The sequence below is a fragment of the Phyllostomus discolor genome, chromosome 11, assembly GCF_004126475.2.
Source record: "Phyllostomus discolor isolate MPI-MPIP mPhyDis1 chromosome 11, mPhyDis1.pri.v3, whole genome shotgun sequence".
Lineage (NCBI taxonomy): Eukaryota > Metazoa > Chordata > Mammalia > Chiroptera > Phyllostomidae > Phyllostomus > Phyllostomus discolor.
In genome coordinates, this window is record NC_040913.2 from 69,131,327 (window position 1) to 69,156,564 (window position 25,238).

Below are 25,238 nucleotides of genomic sequence, written 5' to 3' on the forward strand. Positions count from 1 at the left end.
AGAGAAACATCAATGTGCAGTTGCTGGGGGTTATGGCCTGCAACCCAGGTATGTACCCTGGCTGGGAATCGAACCTGGGGCACTTTGGTTCCCAGCCCACGCTCCATCCACTGAGCTACGCCAGCCAGGGCTTTTTTCCTGTTTTTGCTTAATAACAGAAACCTCAAATTTTGGCTGGGTCTATGACCACCCAGAATAAAGACCATGTTTCCCCGTGACCCCGTATGGCTATATGAGTTGTATCTGTCTAATTTATTTAGAGGAAGTAGATAACCCTTCCTTCAATCCTTCCTGTTGGCTAGAAATGTTCATGATAGCTGCAATTTGAGAAGCCATAGCTCAACCACATCGTGGGACTCATATGTTAAGAATGGCAAAAGTTCCATGGACCACAATGTGCTGATTGCTGGGGGAAGCGGGTGAGGGGAGGTGGAGAAGGGTGTCGGGGGAAACAGAGACGTGACGTGGGGTGGTGAACAGTGTAATTCAGTGTACAGATGACGTGTTGCAGAATTGTACGCCTGAAACCCATATAATTTTTTCAACCAGTATCACCCCCAATAAAACCAATGAAAAGGAAAAAAAATTTCTTAAAAAAAAAAAAAGGCAACAATTAACTATAAGAAGGCTGGGTTTTTGATGACTACAGAGCCAACCCAGGTCCTCTTAAGAGTAAATTACAGTTACAGCTTGCTTGGTTGGTCACCATTTTGATATTTTAACACTCATGACCTGTATCTTCTATAAGAGCATAACCTTTTTAAAAAATGCACCAGTACTAAATGTCAAAATGATCTTTTAAAAGCTCTTTTTTACAAGGTCCTGTATAATAAAAAGCTGGTTGGTCTTGGTCGTCCCCAGGTGGCAGCAGATGGCCTCCACATCTCTAGAACTCCCTGACTGATGAAGAGTGCTTTTGTTATTCGTGGAGGGCCCCCAGGTACTACAGAGCAAAGGAGAGGACTTCAGAAAACCAACCATGCACTAGAGGATTTGGGCTGTGATCCACCACCTATCAGCCTGACCTCTGGGGAGGGAGGGGAGTGGGAGCTGAGTTCAACCTCATGGCCAATCAATCATACCTACATAATGAAACCCCAGTAAAAACTCTGGATGTGAAAACTCAGGAGATCTTTCTTTGTTGATGGTACTCTGCATATTGTCACACATTAATGTGCTGGGTCACATGTCTTGATTTTGTGGGCAAGAGACAGCAAAAAGTTTGTATTTGAAACCCTTACTGTATGCATTGGGGGTGGGTTGGGCTAGTTCTGATTTGTATCCTTCTGCTATAATGAAACTGTCATCACTCCTGAGTTCTTAATCATTGTAATGAATTCTCAAACCTGAGGGATAGTGGGAATTCCCAAATTTATTGTCAATTGGTCAATATTTTAAAAAATATTTTGTTTTAATTAACATTTAGCATTTTTCATTGCCCGTTATATTTTTTGTTAATTGCATATCCATGCCCTCTGTTTCCTAGTTTCCTTAAGAATTTCTCCCATTGCTTTTATGATTAAAAACACTCTCAAATCCTGAATCAACCAGTTATTAACCTATATTTTATTTTTACTTTTATAGTTTTGTTTTACACTTGCTGAAGTTCAGGACATGCTACCCCCAAATACGGCACCTGGGCATATTGTGAGAAACGGCAGGTGCAGGAAGGACTTTTCTGACTTTCCCTGAAGTAGGTCATGAGCACCTCATGCGACAGTTGCCCTTTCTAGACTCAGAAAAGCAGCATCCTTATGTCCAAGGGCAGAGCGCTGAGGAAAGGAATCTGAGTGAAACAGGACTTACTGTTTCCCCCAGTTTACTACACTTAGCTTAAATCCTTCTTGCCCATTACATTTTTCCATGAATCTCCACTCTTCATCAAACCTAGCATCAAAACATTCAGGCTTAAATACTTCCTTGGTCTTAATTTCCTTATAAAGATTTCTGTGTCATTTAAAACTTGAATTAAGTAAATTTGTACATTTTTCTCTTTATACAACTTTTGTTACAGAGGCTCCAGCAGAGAACTTGAAAGGGCAAAAGAAAAAGACATTTCCCCTCCTCTATAGTTTCAGTATAAATATTCATTTAGAAATTTCTTTGCCCTGGCTGTTGTGGCTCAGTCGGTTGGAGCAACGTCCTGTAAACTGAAAAGTCATGGGTTCGATTCCCAGTCAGGGCACACCTTACCAAGGTTTCGGGTTCAGTCCCTTGTTGGGGCGTATACAAGATGACCCTCTCTCCTTAAAAAAAAAAAATCAGTAAGAATGTCCTGGAGTAAGGATAAAAAAAAAAAAATTGCTTCCAGTCCAGTTGGAGTTGAAGACCCATTTTCTACCAAATAAGAAACCAATAGTTAAGTCTGAAGTAGACTGTTGGTTTAAGACAGAAATTGTTTATATTGGCTTTAGGAATTAGTCTATAATTACTAATTCATTAAGGCATTTTTAAGAATCAGGAATAGTTACTGAATATCTATACCTGCAAGATAAATGTTTAGGATTTAAATAAAAATGAGAAATTTAGATGAGTATGATTTTCTTAATAAAAATGAGACAAGCTATATTATAAGTTTAAAGAAAATTTTCTGGTAAATGAGGAGAATCTTTTTAAAAATTTCTACTTCTGTTTATTTATTTAATTTTTTTAAGGACTTTTAAGGTAGTTTGTTTTATTATTTTTTTATTTTTAAAAAAGATTTTATTTATTTTTAGAGAGAGGGGAAGGGAGGGGGAAAGACGGGGAGAGAAACATAAATGTGTGGTTGCCTCTTGCATGCCCACAACCCAGGCATGTGCCCTGCCGGGAGATCAAACTGGCGACGTGTCAGTTTGCAGGTTGACACTCAATCCACTGACCCACACCAGCCATGACTCTACTTCTATTTAAAATCATGTTTGCTCCTTTAATGTCTCACAAACTATAAGCACAAAGCTCCAACGTACCTCTTGAATGGCTGTCATGACAACATGTTGAACAGATTCTTCCATCATCATAATGGCTTGGATGTACTCTGAAACAAGAACAATCTGGAATGTCATTGTTCAAGTTAAAGATAGTCAAAGGAGTTAAAGGGTTTACACTTCATTGTTCATTGTAAGCCTTCAGTGCTCTTGTAAGTAGTTTCCAGTGTTTTGACTCTTCCTATGCATTCCTCATATATGACTGAACATACGTGCCATAGGTAAAGGATGCAAATCATATTATTTATCTTTCCTCTATATATCACCCAGACCCCCCCCCCCCATTCCTTATAAAGTTGAGGCTACAGCTTACGGTCATAGGAATGCAGGATCCTAGGAATGTAGAACAATGAAATGGTAAAGCCTAAAGCCAGGGTGGACAGAACTACATATCACTATTCTGAAAATCTAAAAATTATCTTGCTTTCCCAGTATTCTTTGCTACATGTTAAATCCATTCTGAAGTCTGTGCTTTATTCTTACGTGACATAAAAAGTACTGAATTGTGTTTAATTCTAACATCAATATTTTCTCCTACGGGAAAAGAAAAATCTTAATGGACCTGAGGGCTGCTTAGGGGAATTAGGATGAATTTAAGGTAGAAACTGATACCACAGGTAAACAAATACTGGATGACCCTGGGCTTTAAAATAACGATTCATACCTCTGATAAGCTCAAGCACCTACTTTCCCAATCTTACCCTCATCACTGCGGAAAAAGAGAAGGCTCTCTTTAGTTGCCTGCATTGATAAAGTTAAAAAAAAAATCTGCCTTCTAAAAAAGCCCTGGAAGTAGTTATTATTATTTCCAAATCCAATAATGGATAACAAAAGTGACATTAAACATAAAAAAATCAATAGGTCAACTGGATTCCAACAAATATGGTAAATATATCTTAATAAGAAATGGTTAAAAGGGTAAAATAATTAGGAAATTTCAGCCTCAACCTGCCATGCATCCAAAAACAAACACCAAAAACTTTTCTCAGCACTCCAAGTAATATTATATGAAGGATTCTTACTGTGAAATTGTTAAAGTGACCTTTTGGCAAGAGACTCATGTCTTTGGAATGGCAAACTGAAATCCTTTGATTGACAGGTAACTTGTTTAAAAAAATATTCTGACAGCACTATTAAATTGTGACATTCTGACATTCTGTTTCTGAATGTCAAAGCATTAGTTAATCAAAAGCATGTTTTTAAAGAAGTATTGTCCTAAGGATACTTTATACCCAATCAAATATGTGGTTAAACAAACATACACAACACACTTAAACCACAGATACTGTTCTTAGACCAAAAGTAGAAATATTATCATAACCACTATTTAGAGAAAAAACCCCCAGTCCTTTCATCTAAGTTCAATTTTTTGTCTTGTTAATGAGGAGCATCCTGTGAGTGCTGAAATGCAAGGGAGTGCTTTTAGATATTCTGTTCAAAGGTACAAAACACAGAATGCCAAGGCTACTGGAGAAAGTGGTACGGCTGGAATGAGTAGACAACCCTCAAAGTAAAAGACCGTGAACATGGAAGAGAAGAAGCAGTGGCACTGACAATGGGGAAGGAGCACGTAAAGACAGCCTACTGGAGTGAGGAGAGTAACAGTGAGAACAGGGCGTGCGGGAGCCATTAGTAAGGTGTGAGAGGGGAAGCGTTAGTTAAGAAGCGGTGTTGCCACGTCAAGGCCCTTCCCCGCGAACACCGTAAAATGCTAAATGACAAATGATGATGATAACTACATTAATGTACAAGTTTTGAAAAATAAAAAAATAATTTACAAATCTTAGAAGTCCAAATACAAGTATGTATGATTACTTGGTGCAGATCGATGAGGCAATGCTGAAGAATGAGGTATGCTATGTCAGGGAGTTGATCCTGAAAAACTGATCTTTTAGGTCCCAAATTTCCAGCACTGTTCAGTACAAAGAGTATTAGGTTTGAATGGAGAAGAGTTACGGGATTTTGTCCTTGCCTAGCCTCTCACAAGCCAAAAATCTCAGGTAAGTCATAGTCTTAGTCTCCTAATCTGTAAAAAGTGTTTTTTGTTCAGTAGCATCTACCAGAGAACCAAGCAGAAAGACAACACTCAGTAAATAGTTTTATTAGTGTGTTTTCTACTACTAGTCTTTGTTTCTTCAATTGCCACCATTTATTTGCTACAGTTTGGGAAGTTCACAAACAATTCAGAAATCCATTTGATTTAATTCTTAGCTCTGTGTTGCAGAGAGCGGAGAAATGACCTGTGGATAAATGAGATGTTAAGATCCTGTTCAAAGCTTTTAACATTTAAATATAATTTCAAGGAAAAAAACTGAAAGTATGTTTTAAACAGAACACTTGATCTGTGTGAGAAGCTCAAATACTATAAATGTCTTCTTTTCTATAGGAATATGGATAAAGGTAACATCCTTGTCTTTTCCTACTCCTACCCTCTTATGTAATTAGCTAACTCATAACAGCTACATACTTCCTATGTACTGAGGATAATCCCAAGAGCTGGTGACTCTCCTTACAGAATAAATACATAGGAAACTATTATGTGCCCTGGTTGGTGTGGCTCAGTAGACTGACTGCCGGCCTGTGAACCAAAGGGTCGCTGGTTCGATTCCCAGTCAGTGTACGTGCCTGAGTTGCCAGGTAAGTCCCCAACTGGGGGTGTGCGAGAGACAACTGACTGATGTAGCTCTTGCACATCAGTGTTTCTCTTCCTCTCTTGCTAAAAATAAATATCTTCAAAAAAGAAGCTATGATCTGAATTCAATGAATTACATTAAATAACATCTCATCTACCTTTCATAATCATAAGCCTCTTAGATATTTAATGCTTTGAATATTATTTACAGCAATCTTCTAATCTTTTGACAAAAACTTGTGAGACCATTTCAGTAGTATACAAAAATCAGAATGTAGGAAATTCTCTATTTTAATTCATGAGTTAAACTAAATAAACAAGCTAAAATTTCCTGTAAGAGCACAGCATGCTAAAATATCAAAGACATGGGGCTAGAGAGAAATAAATACATTGCTCGAAAAAAATTCCTGAATCAGCAACCAATAAAACCAGCCACAGCTTTAAAAAAACAATGTTGACTGTTACTAAACTTAAAATACCAAAAACAAGCATAACAGCAAGTTAATAATTAAAATCTGTTCTGTATTACCAGATGTGGGGTACAACAAAGAAGAGAAACACCTTTGGGCTTTAAAAAAATATCCATCTTCTTCAAAGGTCAGGTAACCAGAAATAACATACTGTCATCATCGATTAGAACAGTCCCTATCTACATTTGTCCTGCTTCATCTCCCTTTATCCTCCTCACTATTCCCTCATTATTGTTGGTTTTCAATCCCTCAAAGGTAACCTAGGTCCTTCTGACCTTCAGTTTCCAATACTCAGATTACTCATAACCCCTATTCTCTGTATCTGTGCCTAAATAACTTCCCTGACGCAAGCCTAAACTGTCCCCCATGCGCTTTACCTTCACAGCACTCACCACTGCGCAGACTACCTAGTTCTGTGTGGCGCAGTGCACGGTCCTCTACCGCCACGCATGTGCACGTTCCTGGGGGACGGGCACCATGCCGGCTGTGTCCGACATGGTGTTCCTAGCCCCAGCAGTGCATGAGTCCAGCAAATATTTGTGAAGTAGATCCTTCATCTTGCAATCTAAATGATCTAATTTTAAGTTCCAAGATATTAAGTGATCCAGTATATCACTATTATTTATATTAATTAATTTAGCTGGATCTTACCCCATTAAGAGTAAATTTCATTACATTTGGTATAATTAAAAATAATCTACTTAAAGAATTATGTAGTCTTGCAGAAATGGAAAGCATATCATCACAATCAAATTTATCCTAATTTGTAAAAACTTTTAAGCTCAAAACCAACAAAATCAGAAAATATGTCATTCTTTGAGGACAACCTTTCAAAGATGCTATTGTCTGTACTAGTGATTTATAAATAAAATATACAACATATATCACTTTTGAATATACTACTGAATATATATTAAATATATATTTATAAATGCATATTTATGTATTAAATTACATATATTTTTATATATCACTATATAGTACTTTTCTTATTTTTATTTTTTAATTGATATTGAGAGAGAGTGGAAGGAAGGGGAGGGCATCGATTTGTTGTTCCACTTATTTATGCATTCTTTGGTTGATTCCTGTATGTGCCCTGACCGGGGACTGAACATTCAACCTTGGTTGTATTGGGACAATGCTCTAACCAACTGAGCCACCTGGCCAGGGCTTTTCTTACTATTTTAAATGCATACACTAACTTCAAATAAATTACCTTGCTTCTGTTCACAGTTCACAGCACAGCCTAAAATAAGCTGAAGCATCCTTCCGAGCTCTGCAGCATCAGAATGCTCCCCAATAAGGTTCACATCAGGGAGGGTAAAGTCATTAATTTGCTGTCCTAAAATCTGAATGGAGATAAAAGGAATAGTATTACATTTACATGTACTTGTTTATATGAACAAATAAAGTATTTGACAGACTAAACTGTCAGCAATAGAAACTCACTGCTAAGGACAGAACTGTCATGTCAATCTCTCTCCCAATCTCACTCCCAATTTCTATTTTTACCCCTCAGAAACCTAGGTTATAACTATCCTGATTCAAGCCAGGCCCTGATCTGGTATGTGGTATGTACACTTAGCAAAGAAACTGAGTACTACTGACCCCTCCACCACCCCCCAGAGAAACTGGATGTGTATTCTCTGAAGTGGAGCCAGTGAGGTTCTAAACTAGCGGCACCAGAAAGGGCAGAGATGAATACAGATTCATGTCCCCAACAGTAAGAGTCTTCCTAGCCATCTTCACTCTATCTGACTTTAAAATGCTGACAGCAAGACACCTATAACAGCAAGGAGAATGGAAGTTTACTTTATGGGGAAACTGAGTGGCCCAAATGAAATGACTTATGATGCAGACAAATGGGTAGGTCTCTGACTGATAACCCTAAAGAGAAAAATGACGATCCTAAAAGCACAGAAGCAGGACAAATAGGGCTGCGGTGTCTAGGTTAGGGGAGAGCAGTGTAAGAGGAAGTTAGAGGGGACCTGGTAGCTCACGTAAGAAGGGTTTGATTCTAAAAATGCAATAAGAAACCATGGAAGACTTTGAAGAGACTGACATAATTAAATTTATGTTTTTAGAGACCATCATCGCTTTATGGTGGAGAAGAGACTGTACATGGACAAGAGTAAAATCAAGGTCACCAGTCAGAATACTCTAGTAATCTGAGGAAGTGCTAATAATGACTGCTTGGTGTAGGGCGGTGGCAACAGAGATGGAGAAAGCTATAATTTGGAGGTTTAACTAATAGGTCTTGCTGATGATAACAAAAGAAGGAAAGGATTATAGGGTGATGTGTAGGTCTTGGGTTTGAGCAGTAGGGTGGATGGCAGGGTCACAGACTGAAATGATGAAGGTAGGTGATATAAGTATAGACATAGGTATAAATGCACGTTAAGCTTGTGGGGAAAAAAAAAAACCAGTAAGAAAATCACATAGGTTTCTAGGCTGTGTTGTGTCCACTAGAAATTTAAAGTAAAACTAGTTCCACAGCCTGATTCTTCCTCCAGCAATGTCTTGCCTGTTCTGATGCAGACTCGGAGGCCAATGAGCTAATCAAGGGATGGAGGTTTGCTAAGAAATAAAATGGAAGTAGTTCAGGGAGTTGACTATAATAATGCATGGACTCTAAACTATATTCACAAGTAAAGAATGAAAGGAGAGAATTAACAGATACAGAAAGTAAAGTTTAATATAAATTAGTGTTCATCTGCAAACTACCCATATTACAGTGAAAGATGGTTGTGTGAGCCAATATCCTGTACAAAAACGGAAGATAAACGGATTATTAATTTTTAGGTAATTATTCCTTTACTTGAAACTATTGTAAAATATTATAAAATTAAACTATCCTATAGTAGTATTCTCAAGCAGAATGAGAAAAAAAGTCCTTACCTCATGATTATAATCCAGGATTCCTTTTAAAATTTTCTTTAGATTGCTTATCTGTTCAGAGAGAGAAAACAACTGGGTAAAAGGTGAATACACATCAAAGTATAGTTTAACAAAAAATTTCTAAATCAACTAATCAAATCAGTTAATCGTAAAGTAAATGTAGAAAATAAAATTCAACATCATGTTTGAATTACCATCATTACCAAAAAAGGACTCTCCATGGCCTAATTTACTTTATTTAATATATTTATGTAAGAAGTCAAGCTTCCAGTAATATTAAATTTTTAATGTTATGACCACTGACAAAAATTGGAAGATAACTAAATAAGACTTAACAGTAGGATTATTCAGATTTTCTGCAGCTGAAGAAAAAAATGTACCGTCCTTAATGAAGACTTGAGTTCAGTGCTGTTTTCCCTAGAAAAGTGGAGTTGCATCTTATATAGAGGTTAAGTTCTAAGGTTAAAACCATTAAGCAAAAATTACAGTCAAAATTATCCTTGGAAATCTCTTAAAGTAACCTACAACATATGTCTCCAAATTCCTCCCTATCAGAAAAGATTGCTCTTTCTTCAGCTGAGCACCGAAGTAAATATTTAAGAGCCATAACATTAAAAACAAACAAACAAACATCATATCGTAAAATGCCAGTATAACAGAGTCTGCACTGCAATGTACTCGTACTATAAGGAGCGACCTAGAAACAGACAGGAGGGGCCAACATACAGATGTCTCCCAACACTCCCTCCACAGAACAGGTTCACTGGCCATATGCTACCCAGGTAAACAACAGGCAGACTCCCTGGCACCATTTATTCTAAACCTGTATTGTTTTTAGATCCAATTCATATGGCTGCATTTGTGTGAAATTAAATGTGCACAAAATATGATTCTGTTGATCATCCACCTAGCTGTTCCTAGCCCATGTTAGGAGTTGAAGAGTCCCTAAGACAGAAGACAGTAGAACCTGTAGCCATCAAACAAAAGAGGCTGAATCACAGGGCAATCCAGTGGTTAATCAGAGACATATTTATTTTTAAGAAAAAAAAAATTAACTGAAAACTTGATTTTAAAAAAATCCATAAACTAATTAATGTCTATACTTATAGAAAAATCTGGAAATATGGAAAATATATAATGTACTTTATTGCCTTTATTCTAATATCTTCATTTTTTCATATTTGAACATTTTAAATTAGAATGCCTTATAATTTAATGTGTTCATCTAAAATGATAGTTTATTTTGCAATATTTTTTCATTATTAACAACACTAGCATCAAACATAACACATGCCATGAACTACCTTAGGTATTTTACACACATTAACTGATTTATTTCTATGAGGTGGATCCTATTACAATCCTTGTTTCACATATAGGGAAGCCGAGGCACAGAAAGGACGAAAGACTTTCCCACAGATAGTAAGTGGCACAGCTGTGAGAGGGACACAGGCACGCTGGCTCAGGAGCCCACGTCCTCAGTCCCTGGGCCACCGATGCTACCCAGGTGAGCAGTTCCAGATCACCTCCAGCCTTCAATTCTACATGATTTCGCTATAGAGTCCCCAAGTTTCTAAAGCTCACTGGACACACATGTGATCAAAAATCAACAAATACTACATACACAGAAATAAAAGGCTAATTTACAGATAGAAGAATAAAAAGATAATACCTTTAGCCTCCAATTATCTCCCACTTCTGTTTTGATTCTATTTAGCCAATTTTCATCAAAATATGCAGGATCTCTACAAATAAGAAAAAAGTAGCACATTAAGATCATGTAGCTATCAAGCAAAAAAAAAAAAAAGAGAAAACCAAGAAAATTGAAACCTATCCCATATCACTTCACTACAACATAAAAATGAATTTGCCAAATTACAGCGACTGAATAACTCAGTATATGAAACCAGGTATCATTACAGCTTTTTCTAAAATCAATCTGTTACCAGCTCATTAAAATACATACGCATTTTATCAGAAAACAAACTAAAGGATGAAAAATAATAACACAGTTAATATATTTTAAAAACAAATGACAGATAAGTACACTAACTTGAAATTAATATACCAACTTTTATAGACACCGTGCTAATATCTGAAAATTTTAAATAGACATAATTTTAAACAAAGGAAATATATGATGAAAAAATAATTTTTTCAGCAAATATTTCAATGACCTCCATCATTTAATACTTCAAATATCACCAATACTGTTTATAAAGTGTCAATTTTTCAAGATACAATACTGAGAATCTATTTTCTCAGGTATAACATTGGACATGAGACAAAGTTGGACACTGCTTCTGTTTGCAAAAGGCTTAAAATCTAACACAACATTGGTGTGGACAAACTGAAACAAGGATACAACCTGAATATACTTATGGTTATTTTTCTTAGGAACATCTCCTAAAATCTATAAACACTAGAAAGGAAAAACAAAAACAAAACTTTTTAGCTCAGTACGATCATCATTTCAAAGGTTCTGAAACCAAACTCTTAAGAAATTATTTGTTCAACACCACAGAATGTCTGTATTCTCATTCACTGCTGCCCAACATCTCATGTCTGACACAGCAGGTTCTCTGTATTTGCAGACCGAAAAACATTTGGAAAGAGATTGAGTGTTCACTTAGTAAGCTTCCAATCTACTACTTGGACAGAATATAGCAAGAATAGGCACTTACAGTCTTCTTATAGTTAGTGTGCCTTTTCCTAGTAACAAACGTTGACTCACTAAGCAGAAATCTAGCCATAACTCTGGATAAGTAGTTACAATTTCAGCAATGTTTTCTAAGTAGCCCTTAATTGATGCTCTCAGGCTAAGATAAAACAACATAAAAGTAATTCTCTCCAAAATCTCAATAGATTGTAGCTCTGCACAGCTATGGAAATAACAACTGATAATGTTACTGGGAGTGTTCTTCATGACTAAGAAACTAAAGATAGTTTACTACATCCCAACTCCTGCTTAAAAAAAAAAAAAAAGAAAGAAACTTACAAAATCATTTCCTTAGATTTTTTCCAGTAACATCATATTTGGCTGTAACTTATGTACCAGTCATAGCTTAAGCTAAAGGATAAATCCATTCACTTTAATCCATAATGTAATTCCAGAAATATAATGTCTGACTCAACTGCCTTCACAGAAAAAAAAATAAATTTTATTTTTACTGTTAAAATTATTTAAGCACTGTAAGGTTCTTATTAGACTCCCCCAAATTAAGATCGGGTCCAAACCCTGGCTGGCGTAGCTCAGTGGATTGAGCGCAGGCTTCGAACCAAAGTGTCGCAGGTTCGATTCCCAATCAGGGTACATGCCTGGGTTGCAGACCATGACCCCCAGCAACCGCACATTGATGTTTCTCTCTCTCTCTCTATCTCCCTCCCTTCCCTCTCTAAAAATAAGTAAATAAAATCTAAAATAAATAAATAAATAAAAAAGATTGGGTCCAAAACAAACACTGTATTTGGATTCCATTCCTTAATATGGCATTTCTATCAGCAAACCTTAGTATTTTTATAGATATTTTATTTCTTACACCTATTTTCTAAAAATCTTTTAAATACATAAAAAAATTTTGGTTCTCTGCCATTAAATATTTACTAGAGAGTTAGCTATACCCAAGGGAAATGGAAGCATATGTCTACATAGGCAAAGATTTGTACACTGATGTTCACAGCAGCTTTATTTGTAATAGGCCAAAACGAAAATCACCCAGATACTCATCACCAGATGAATACATGAATAGGTTATACAATAGCCATTCAACACAGTATGCAGACACTGTGAATACAGGCAGAAACAGGAACATATCCCAGAATAATTATGCTTCATGAAAGAAGCCACGTCTCTTCCCTCAAAAAAATAAAACAGACCCAGCTGGTGTGGCTCAGTGGATTGAGTGCTGGCTTGCGAACCAAAATGTCACAGGTTTGATTCCCAGTCAGGACACATGCCTGGGTTGCAGGCCAGGTCCCCAGTTGAGGGCATGCGAGAGGCAACAGATCAATGAATCTCTCGCACATAATGTTTCCTTCCCTCTCTTTCTGCCTCCCATCCCCTCTCTCAAAAAAATAAATAAAATCTAAAAAGCAAAAAGAAAATATACTGTCCGTTGATATGAATTTCTAGAAAATGCAAATGATCTATAGTAATAGAAAGCAAATCGGTGTTTGCCTGAAGATGGGAAAGGGGTGGCAGGAAAAATGGATTGAAAGACTTTTTGAAGTGATTGATATGATCATTATCTTGACTGTGGTGAAATGTATTAAATTCTATTCTTTAAAAATGTGTGATTTATTGAAAGAAACAGGGTGGGAAGTGCTTAAAGAAATGAGCTATCAGCTACAAAAACACAGGGAAGAACCTTAAATGTAATGTTGCCAAGTGAAAAATTAGCTGACAAAGAAAATTCTGAATGTCCTAAGTTAAATTACGGCAGGCCAGAGGGTACAAGGAAAAGACAAAAAGGGGTTATCAGGTAACAACTGCAGTGCAAAACCAAGACAAGACTGCTCACACCCCTTAGTGTATGTTGGAATTATTAACTTCCAGGTGGCTATTTCTCCTTTTTTTTTTTTTAAGTTCAATCTTTCTTGTTTTTTTTTCCCCCCATTACCATTTAGTCCCCTTACATCCCCCTCTCCCCAGCAATCACCACAAGGTGGCTATTTCTAAAAAGGAAGACCAGCCAGATGCCACTGAACCCTAGGAGCCCCAACTTCTGGTTTTACGCGTGAGCTTTATGGACTCTGCTGAACGGGCCCTGCTTCAGCTCCTCCCATTCCCCTTGTCTACAGCTAATGTAAATTCTTTCAGAACAGCTCACATCTTTCTCTGCCCTACCTGATGTATAAAAATGCTCGCAAAACTCTGGGTTGAGGGATATGTTGTATTTTCTTCCTAGCCATGCTGCTGATGGTGGTTTAGACTCCATACCCCAAGACTGGTCTTCCTTTTTGCTAGCAATAGTCTAATAAACCCTTTCTTTTAAAAAGATACCATCTCACATCTGTCAGAATGGCTATTCTCAATCAATCAACAAAAAACAAGTGCTGGCGAGGATGTAGAGAAAGGGGAACCTTGTGCACTGTTGGTGGGAATGCAGACTGGTGCAGCCACTGTGGAAAGCAGTATGGAGTTACCTCAAAAAATTAAAATTGGAACTTCCTTATGACCCAGCGATTCCAGTTCTGAAAATTTATCCAAAGAAACCCAAAACAGTAATTCAAAAGGATATATGCACCCCTATGTTCATTGCAGTGTTATTGATAATCGCCATGATTCAGAAGCAGCGCAGATGCCTACCTCTAGATAAGTGGATAAAATGGCTGTTGTACACTCACACAATGGAATACTACTAGGCCATAAAAAGAAGAAAATTTTACCCTCTGTGATGGTACAGATGGACCTGGAGAATATTACACTAAGTGAAATAAGCCACTCAGAGAACAAGTACCATATGGTTTTACTTGTATGTTGAATCTGATGAACAAACTGAACTAACAAGCAAAACAGAAACAGAATCAGAGATAGAGCAGGCTGACAGCCCCTCTGAGGGAGGGGGGATGCAAAGGGATTGAGCCAAAAAGAAAAAAAGAACTCATGGACACAGACAACAGAGAGATGATTGCTGGGGGGGGTGGGGAGGGTAGGCGTGGAGGAGGGGGTGGATGGAGGTGGAAGAAGGTATAGAAGTATAAAAATGGTAATGGAAAAAGTACATAAAAAAATAAAAAGACTTTCAGCCGTCAAAGTTAAAATTTTTGTTTAACAAAGCCAATCTGAAAAAGGCTATATATACTGTATGATCCCAACTGCAGAGCATTCTGGAAAAGGCAAAACTATGTAGACAGTAAAAATATCAGTGACTTAGTGACTGGCAAGGAGCCGTGGAAGGAGCAATGATTACGTGGAACAAAGGTGAGGTTTAGGGTAGTAAAACTAAACCGTGACACACTATAACGGTGGATACATGTCATTATATATTTGTCAGAACCCACAAAATGTAAAGCATAAAATGAACTCTGAATTAGGGATGTGGGTGGTAACGATGTGTCTTCATCAACTCTAACCCACATGTCACTCATCTGGGAATGCTGATAGTGGGGGATGCTCTGTGTGTGGTGGGGCAGGAAACACGTGGAAACTTGTCATAATTTCCACTCAATTTTTAAAATACTTTTATTGTAGTAAAATTTATCACTTAAACCACTTTTAAATTCAGTGGCATTAAGTACATTCACACTGCTGTGCAACCAACACCACTATCTACCTCCAGAACCTTCCCATCCAAACTCTTCTGCTGAATTTTGCTGTGAACCGTAAACTGCTCTAAAAAAAGTCTATTAATTGAAAAAGTAAAAATGAGGGGGACGTGAACAGACAGAGAAGGCAACAACAGAATTTGGGAAGCTAGTAAGCAGAGGAACAGAAAATGACTCTAAAATTGAGAAAAAAATAAGTTATACTAACAATAAGCTTACTTAGATCTGTTCAGATTTGATTAAATTTCTACTAAAATTACAAAGATATATAGTTTTTCATTTATCAACTCAAAGTGAAAAGATTTGTTATTTCCAGTAAAACTCTCTTCTCAGCATACCTACTTTACTGACTTTCCTCATAACTCCCTGTTCCATCTGCGAGTTAATGTTTTAACCAACAATTAAATGTTAAAGTTCTTCAAGGCTTAGGCTATGCATTTTTTCTTCTTACCCCATACTCTTCCTTGAGTGACACCGTCCACATCTACAGCTTGGATGAAAAAATATGCAAACAGGTTATCTCCAGATTTAGACTCCTCTTCGGAACTCGAGGCCTGTATGGTCAACTGTTAACTTTGCATTTTCTCTTAATGTCTCAGAACCACTAACAGCCAATGTTCCCCAACATTGTTCCTCATGGTGCATCCAGCTCTCCTTCATATCAGATCCCCTTTCAGTGTCCCCACATCAGTGGTTTGCACCCTCTTCTGTGTATTCGCTTGAGTTGGAAATTTAACAGTCAATTTTGATAACTACCTTTTACTAGCCCGTATCAATCATTGAAATTTGACTTCTTGTTCCATTTTGAGTCTATCCACTTGATCTCCTTCGCTACCTCCTAGTCCAAACTACCATCATTTCCCTTCTGAGTTATTACAAATTTCTTTAAAATCGATTATCTGTTGTTATTATTGTCTCTTACAATTCATTTTATACCTGTAGCCAGACAATTTTCAAAATATAAATCTATGTTAACCTCTCCCCCAAAATAAAGCCCCTCCATTGCTTCTCATGGCCCTTGGAATAAAGACACAAGTCCTACATGGTTTGGCTCCACCCACCTTTCCATCCTCATCTTGTATCATGCTCCCCCTCTCTTCTCTAGCCACTTGGACCCTCTTTCTTTCTATGGTGGTGGTTACCATATACCATTGGCCTATAAGGCCTCTATATGTGCTCTTCCCTTTGCTAAGAAACCTGTTTCCAAGGATCTGTCAGATTCAATATATCTTTATTTACTCAGGTAGAATGTTGATGACTTCCTTGACTAAGTTAAATATGCCTCTTACAAACTTTCATAACACTATGTATTCCTCCTCTGCAGAACTTGCTATAGTAGCAATTTTGTTTTCATGGTTATTTAAAATCTGTTTTGTCCCAGGTTATAAACTCTCTGAAGGCAATTACCCTGTGAGTTGCTGCTTATCTTTGCATTACCAGTGCTTGATCCAAGTAGCTGTTCAATAAATATCAAACTGAAAACAGAGGAACTGTACTTCCAGAGAAGTTGAATATACTATAGAATTACTTAAAAGAGATGATATGCAGCAGTATGAATGAATCTCACAGACATTATATTGAGTGAAGGAAGTTAGAAATAAGAGTATATACTGTATGATTAAATTTATAAGATATTCAAGAACAGGAAAAACTAATGATGTAGAAGTCACAAGCATCTTTGGGGCAAGAGATATTGATTAGGGAGGGCCATGAAATGAATCTTGGTGCAAGAAATGTTATATTTCAATCTGGGTGATGGTCACATGGATGCATGTATAGATATACATACAACATATATAGATATACAAACATAAACTCATCATTTTTTAGGTATGTTTTTCTGTATGTGTTATATCTCAACAAAAGGGAAAAAGGAAAGCATTTTGGGAAAAAAAGTTAAAAATCTAAGTATCTATGAGAAATATGCCCACAAGACTTCAGTAAATTAAGGTAACCATTTTGTAGAATACAATAGTTTCTTTTGACCTTCATTTGGTAAATTGATATAGTCTTTCTTCTGGTTTCTTCAAGTGAGAAATCCTACCCAAACTAATTTAAGCAACAAATTCATTCACTGACACATACTTGGTAGGCTCACTTAGCTATGTCTACACACCCACAAATAATTTTTATTAAGAACTTCAGCCCTGGCTGGTGTGGCTCAGTGGACTGAGTGCCAGTCTGCAAACCAAAGGGTTGCCAGTTTGATTCCCAGTCAAGGCACATTCCTGGGTTGTGGGCCAGGTCCCCAATAGCGGGTATGTGAGAGGCAACGATACAATGATGTTTCTCTCCCTCTATTTCTCCCTCCTTTCCCCTCTCTAAAAATAAATAAATAAATTTAAGTTAAAAAAAAAAAAAAAAAAAAAGAACTTCAGTGAAACTCTCTAGGCCATTCAAAGGCTAAAAGTTTTTAGGGCACCACTCAGAAGTGACCATGAAAATCACAAGATCACTCTGGTCAGGTTTCAAATGAGCCTTCTTGAGCTCTATCAAAAAGTCTGTATGCCTGTATACCTGGAAAGATGTGCCACATAAGTTACAAAAGAAAGCAATAGCAAGCTAGAGTTTTTAAGCATGAGCTCCCAATGCTAAAGGCACACAGATTCTCTGAAATGCTGGCATTTGAACTGCTTCTCAGATGGGCAACTGCATCTAGCTTACTGTAAGGTGAGCAACAGCAAGAATTAATGACGGCAATGATTCTCAATAGAAGAGCAGGAAATCCTCGCTAGTCATATGCAAATCTTTTAATATCATCAGGTTGACAAGTGCCCAGGCCTTCAGAAGACAAAAGTATCTCCCAAATTGCATGAAACTCAACAAATTCTGGGGTTTTAAAAAATATTTTATTTATTTATTTTTACAGAGAGGGGAGGGCAAGGAGAAAGAGGGGAACATCAATGTGTGGTTGCCTCTTGCATGCCCCCTACTGGGGACCTGGCCTGCAATCCAGGCATGTGCCCTCACTAGGAATCGAACCGAGCATAGGGGAATGGTTGTCAATTATTTTATATGGGTGCTTAGAGAAAAACTCACTGTTACATTTCAGCGTTATTACTAGGAGTAAGCCTCTTAGCTTCTTCTAGGAGGCTTATGAACTGAAAGGTCACCAGTTTGATTCCTGGCTGGCACATGCCTGGGCTACAGGCCAGGACTCTGGTTGGGGGGGGTGCAAGAGGCAATCAATCAATGTTTTTCTCTCACACATCAATGTTTCTCTCCCTCTCTTTCTCCTTCCCTTCCCCTCTCACTAAAAAGAGAAAATAAATAAAAATTTAAAAATCTTAAAAGAAATTGCCAATATTTGACCATTTTTTTATCTACAAAAAAAAAAAAAAAGGTCATTTTCATGTGGTTCAGTCAAACACCAGGCATTGCCCTAGGTGCTACGACACTACAGCAAACAAAAACACACCCTGCCTCTATGAGGAGCTTACAAGTATACGTGTTTGGGGGAGGGTGGGTGGGGAACGGGGGCAGCAGCAAATAACAAACAAGCAAATATATGGTATATAACATAGTGTTAACATACTTTGCAAAAGAATACAAATGGTTAAAAGGGATACAGAGCATAGGGGGATGGTTGTTAATTATCTCATATGGATGGTTAGGGAAAAACTCAGTTACATTTCAGCATTATTACTTGGAGTAAGCCTCCTAGATTCTTCTACAATAGCAAAATCTGGTTACCTGCCAAATTTATGCTAAAAAACATAAGAACAAATCATTCTGCTAAAACCACTGGAGTATTATAATTATTACAGCCCTAATTATCTTGCGGCCAATCTGTACCTAAACAAGTACATGCCATCAAAGCTATCACTCTTGCTTACAGTTTTTATATTATGTGCAACATACATCTCACATAAGCACTTTATTTTCTGCTCATGTTTTAATTTAATCAAATACCCATGTATAATGACATGCAAAAAATAAAGCAATTTATGCTTACATTTTTTGAAGAACCTGGGCCATCACAACCCCACTCGTTAAATCTTCCACGGTCTGGCATGGTGCATCCACATTAAATGTCTGGATCTGAAGGGGGGAAAAAGATTCTACAGTTAACTATACAGAAGATTTCTTAGACTTCTATTTGTGAGTACCAGCTCTTGGGAGTTTCAATAAGTTTAAAAGGCAGAGAGTTGGAATTATTTTCTCTTAGAGGAAGTTTCCTTCAGGTTATTGTAATTTTTCCCTTTGGCAAAAAAGAAATAGTAAAGGACACTGGGTAACTTCCCAGCATCCATTCTATTCACAGATGATCAATCTAAGACAGTTATGGCACCTTCATCCCATCTACCAATGACTGATTCAGGGATGCGTAGGGCGAAGACCATTTGGACCAAAGAGATGCAAGAGAATGCGTACTTGAACTTCCGGGAAAGGAGAGGCGATCTCCTCCTGAAGTGAATCAACACGCTGCCTCAATTGCCACTAGCAGTCTCCTAAGGGAATCGCCTCTGGATGAGGCCAGTTCAATGGAATGCAGAGAACAGGCATAGAAAAACTAAGTTCTGGAGGCCAAAACCGATCCACTAAATTAAAAAACCTTGAAGCCTGTTATGTTAGATAAATCTCTTGTTTAAGCCTGGCTAGCTTGAGGCTTCTTTTGCTTAAAGCTAAAAATATCTACACAAATGTAGAAGTCACATTATGGTTAGGTTAGGTATTTAATTCACTTTGATTTTAAATGCATTCTGAATTAGAACTAACTCTGTATGGTCAACATGATGTGGCCAAAAAACAGCCAAAATTATTTCCATGAGTAAGACAATACAGCTGAGCCAGCAATGATTATACCCAGCAGTGCAAGCAGGCCTCAGAAGGAAATAAATCACTGAGGACAGACAGATGCAGGCCATGCTCTCACACAGTTTATAGGTCAGTAAAATGAAAGGGTATCACAGGAAATGTAAACAGCAAGCACAAAGATTAGAAGTTAGAGTAAGATACAATCTAGGAATGGAAAGCAGCTGGTATGAATTGGGGGGTAGGGAGGCAGAGACTGGAAAAGAGATGGAACAGAAAAAAAGAACAAAATGGTGAAAGAGAGTTAAAGACAAAGCATGGTTGTACAAAACCTCTTAAGCGATGTTAGGACATTATCCTAAAAGCCAAAGGGGTTAGCAGGAGAGTGAGGCCATGCGATCTACATTGTACAGGGGTGGGCAAAAGTAGGCTTACAGTTGTGAGTGTGCAAGACACAGCTTATTTTTGTATTATTTATTAATTATTGTATTATTTTCCATGTGAACAACTGCAAACCTACTTTGCCCACCCCTGCATAAAGACCATACAGATTCTGGTGAGAATCAGTATCATCATTAAAGGAATTCTTGCTGTTGCTCACCTTGCAGTGACCTTGGAAATATTGGGACTAACAGTTGGGTGACCATCTGTCTTCACACACATTTTTACTGATTGGATTATACATCTATAAGATATTTCAGGATAGCAGTACAATAAAATTTAAAGATAATTGCACCTAACTGCATTAAGGCACAACATTTTACCTGGAGTCATAACCTCTTTTTTAAATCTAAGAAGCCATTTTAACCCCACCCAACCTCCACATCACTCTCCCCCCCCCCCCCCCCCGCCCCAAACACACACACAAAAGCATGAGAAGAGTAAAGCATGAGATCACCTGGACTTAGTTATTTCTAAAGCAGTGGTTCTCAACCAGAGGCAATGTTACTGCCCACGACACATTTTTGGTTGTAACAACTGGGTGGTCGCTCATGGTATCAAGCAGATAGAAGCCAGGGGTGCCACTACTAAATGCCCTATAATGCACAGGCAGGGCCTACACCAAAGTATTATCTGGCCCCAAATGTCAATAATGCTAAGGTTAACAAACCCTTCAGTGGAGCAGTGGTTCTAAAAGTATGGTGTCCCCAGGCCACTAACAATAGCATCACCTAGAAACCTGTTAGAAATGCAGAATATCAGGCCCCAGTCCAGACCTACTGAATTACAAACTCTGGACATGGGGCCTAGCATTCAGTATTTTAACGAGCCCTCCAATGCTGTTAATCAGCAGTAAAGCACAAGAACCCCTTCTTAGTTCTAAACTGAATGCAATCAAAACACAGAGGTGAAACTACTTGTCCAAAGTCACCCATGGTATGAAATAAAAATCAGAATTTGAATCCAGGTGGTCTCATGTCAAGAACCTATACTATTAATTACCACGTTATATTCTCTTTATTAAAAATAATTTAAAGCTTTAAAAAATATGCGCCTTAACTTTCATATATCTGATTTCTTTATTTGTCCATTAGAAGACAAAAATTATCAGAATGGACTTAAACAAAGCACAGAGAATGGGAAGGGAACACATCATAAAACCCTCCCCTCCCTAATTTTACATACTAGTGTGCACCTTATAGGCTGCTAAGTAAGCAGTATGAAAATTTTAAGGATATGTTAATGTGAGTGGGTTTCCCAGAAGAAATGTACTGGCCAATGTGATGATAATTCTTTTTCCACTCAGCTGCTTGCCATTAACTGGTAACCTCCCAGATTTTTTCTGGCTTTTTAGTCTTTAAAACCTAGGAAAAAGCACTCTTTTCATGTACAACTCAAGAAATTAGGCTGACAGGTGTACTAGGCAGGGCAGATTTTTCTAACAGGTAAGAAACCTTTTTTGACTCACAGGGTGGGGAGAGGAGGTAGAGTGGAAATTTTCAAGCACATCCGGCTGAACTTGCTTGAAGCACGAACTTTGATTTGGAATTTAAGTTTAAGATGTTTTCCATTGTGGGGTGATACTTTTTCTCTTTTTTTCTTCTTTTCATGGTCCAAAGGACAGTTTATTTAAAACAAAGGTGACAGGTGTAGGAAGAAGGAATACTGATCTTTTCATAAGTATTCCTCTTTCAACAAAAATTTGAAACATCTGGCTCTTGGGCTAGTAGCTCTCTGATACGACAGCAATTTATTTAGCATTTAGGGCAAAGAGATGTTCCACAGAAACAAATTCTACATAGGTGACTAACAGTCATTCCATTAAGTGCTGAGCTTTTATTATTTTTACTATTTCTAGTGGAAGGATTTCTAAAATGTACTATAACCTCTAACCTCAAGCTAAATGCTATGTAGTTACAATAAACTTTTATTTGAGATTCAGGATCATAATGGAAGCTCTTGAAGTTATCTAAGACTCTCAGCTCAACGGCTGACTCACCCAGACTAAACTTTGATTTTTTGCATCTTCTATGTTACTGACAGCTGTATGTATTTTGCTGAATACTGTAGTTACCCTCTAACCTGCCATGTGCAAAGAAACCACCACACAACTTGGCTATAAGTTTATGTAAAATAAAGTAAGTTATTCTAAACAAGAGACTTATCTTTGGAGTGTACTGCATACACTTTCCCCTTCCATTTAATTTTAGGATTCTGTTCAGCATTAATCTGGCCTCCAGACAGGAGGGGAGCTACGAGCCTGAAGGTACATTTTCAGTTACCTCAAACATTTTCCACACACACACTTACTTTGCTTTTTATAATGAAAACTAAAAGAGAACAAACATAGCATTTAAACTCAACTTTGCTTTGAAACATTTCAATGTATAATGTTTTAAAATGTTTCCAAATCTTAGATTTGTACATCTTTGTATGAACCCTGTTCTCCAGTTTTGTCCCTGATAATTTCTCACCTTATCTTTTCCAGAAATTGTCCTTGATGAGCCTTCCAGTGGCATTTCAAAAAAGCTTTTCTTTTTGCTATATTCCCTGACCTCTCTCAACAGCTGATAACCTGGATTACCTGTTTTGACATTTTACCAGATTCTAAATAGATGCTCTGACATTGTGTCCTTCTGTTAGCAGCCCTTCAAACTCCCCTGTGTTCTTCCTCTACTATTTTTATTAGCATTTCTCACTCAAATAACTGCACTACTATCTTTTAGCAGATGGCTTTGAAACACACCTCTTTGTTTCCATGACTCCTCTTTCTAGACTTTAAACAATGTAGCCCTACTTCCAATTCAATTAGCTTCCTCATCTTTGCCCTCTTGCCTCTTTTTCTAGCATGGAGGGAGGCTCTACTTTGTACAGACTCAAAAATGCACATCTTAAGAAAGATCCTTAATCTTCTGTTTACAACCTCTGCCAAACCTATTCCTTCCACATACCAAAGAATGTGGTAATTCTTTCTTTTATCTCTTCTCTGCCTAGCCAAACCTTGGCCACATTGTGCAGCTTATCAGTTTTTCTCTCCTCTAAAATACAGCAGTGAAACTCATCTCTCAGCCTGAAGTTGGAACTCATTACAACTGTAAGCTGTATGTTAATATTACTGCAAACAGCCTGAAATCCCAAGAATGGCCCGATATAAAAATTCATGAGTATTATCAAGCTCTGCCACTGTATGTATTGTTTCAGAAGATATAGCGTGATTCATGACAGAAGCCAAATTTCAAAAACATCATACTATTTTCATTACGTTTGTTACAATAATGCTTCTCTAACCTTCCCACCAATATGCCCCCACACAGGACAGTCACGTCTATACTCCAGGGATCTGAACTTGTATCAAGGCACCGCTAAGAGAATTTCTTTGACATTTGTGTTTTACCTTTAATGTTAATAGAAATACGGTAGTCACCTCCATAAACATACCAGTATTTTATTCTAGAAATGATATTTAACATTTTTAGAAATGAATAAAACGAAAACTCCCGAAAGAAGCACTAGGTTTATCCCGTGGCTCTGAAGACCCCTACACACGCGCGCACACACCCCAGGAACCGATACCACAGTGAGAAACACATAATCAGGGGTTTTTAGGTCCAGCTCTCGAAGGGGCTGCTCGAGGCACGAACGGGGGCATCAGAATCGAACACATATTTACTTTATGTGAGGATTTTAATAAGCGTTTAGTAATTCCACATAAGAATCTCACAACGCTGCCCCTGAAATGTCGAGTTCCATGGTTGATTCCCAAATACCTTCTAGATTTGTTTTTATCTGTACTACCTTTAATAATCACCTCCACACCGCTTGCTTTTTAATCGCTAAAATGCATCTAGCCTTTTAAATAGTGTTTCTGGGTGTCTTATTGTATTTTTCCTATCCTCCCTTAAAAGTACCTCTTTTTCTAGTGGGCTGGCTCAGCCCTTAAGGGGCCGTGCTCTACCAACCGAGAACGACACAACAAAGGCGAGGAGCGTCGTAACCAGGGGTCCCGAGTGCCTCTATCGGCTGTCCCGGAGGCAGAGGGAAGCAACGCTTGTGTCCCTAGGAGCGCGAGAGTGAAGCGCCAGCGCCTCATCAGCTGCAAACAACCCTAATTACAGTGCCGCCTGTACCCCATCATTAGCCTCCACCCGGCCAACACCTTAAGCCCGGCAAGTCTCCCTCAGACCCAGGGCCGAACCTCCCGCGCCCCACAGCCCCCCTGCCGACCCCCGCCCCACCGCTGGTGTAAACGCGGCCCGCACCAGCTTCCCCCGCCGGCTCCGCCCGCCCCAGGCCCCGGATGTGACGGCACCGCTGTCCGGGCGCTCGCCCCCCGCGACCAGCACTGGGGGGGATTCCGGAAAAGCAACCTGGGGCTGGGGGTCTTCCCCCGACCAGCCGGTCAACACGTACCCAAGTGAGAAGGCTCTCGCACAGCTCCACCCGTTCCGCCGACTCCACGTTGAACATCTTCCCCTGCTGGGGCTTGGCAGCGCCTCCCCACCTCGCCAGGAACCGCAGCCGCTCTGGCTGGGACCGCGTCGGAGGGTCCGAGGAGCGGATCTGGCCTCTGGCCCACCTCGTCCTCGGGGCCGAGCCACGGACTCCGGTCCGGGGCTGGCAGCGGCTCCCGCACCGTCACTCCTGGCGCCCCTCCTTCTTTTCCACTCTGGACGCGCGTCCGCTGCGCTCGCCTCCGGCCACGCCCGCAGCCCGGGTCCCCGCCCCCAGCCCTGGCCAGAGCTGCGGCCGAGGGACCACTGCGCGCAGTCGCGCTCTGGCCGGCCCGCCTCCCCGCCGCCGCCGCCGCCG

General features: G+C 38.7%; 1 protein-coding gene across 2 annotated transcripts in view; it reads right to left on the minus strand.

Moving 5' to 3' along the window:
• HOOK3 (hook microtubule tethering protein 3) overlaps window positions 1–25,163 on the minus strand; it is an 87,124-nt gene extending 61,961 nt beyond the window's left edge. For both annotated transcript variants that reach the window (XM_028526357.2, XM_028526356.2), the window contains exons 1-6: window positions 24,840–25,163; window positions 19,189–19,274; window positions 10,639–10,711; window positions 8,967–9,017; window positions 7,285–7,417; window positions 2,949–3,016 (exon numbers count right to left, since the gene is read on the minus strand). In XM_028526357.2, the coding sequence (XP_028382158.1) occupies window positions 2,949–3,016; window positions 7,285–7,417; window positions 8,967–9,017; window positions 10,639–10,711; window positions 19,189–19,274; window positions 24,840–24,896 (468 nt within the window). In that variant the 5' untranslated portion in view covers window positions 24,897–25,163. The remainder of the gene's footprint in view (window positions 1–2,948; window positions 3,017–7,284; window positions 7,418–8,966; window positions 9,018–10,638; window positions 10,712–19,188; window positions 19,275–24,839) is intronic.
• Window positions 25,164–25,238: the final 75 nt, after the last annotated feature.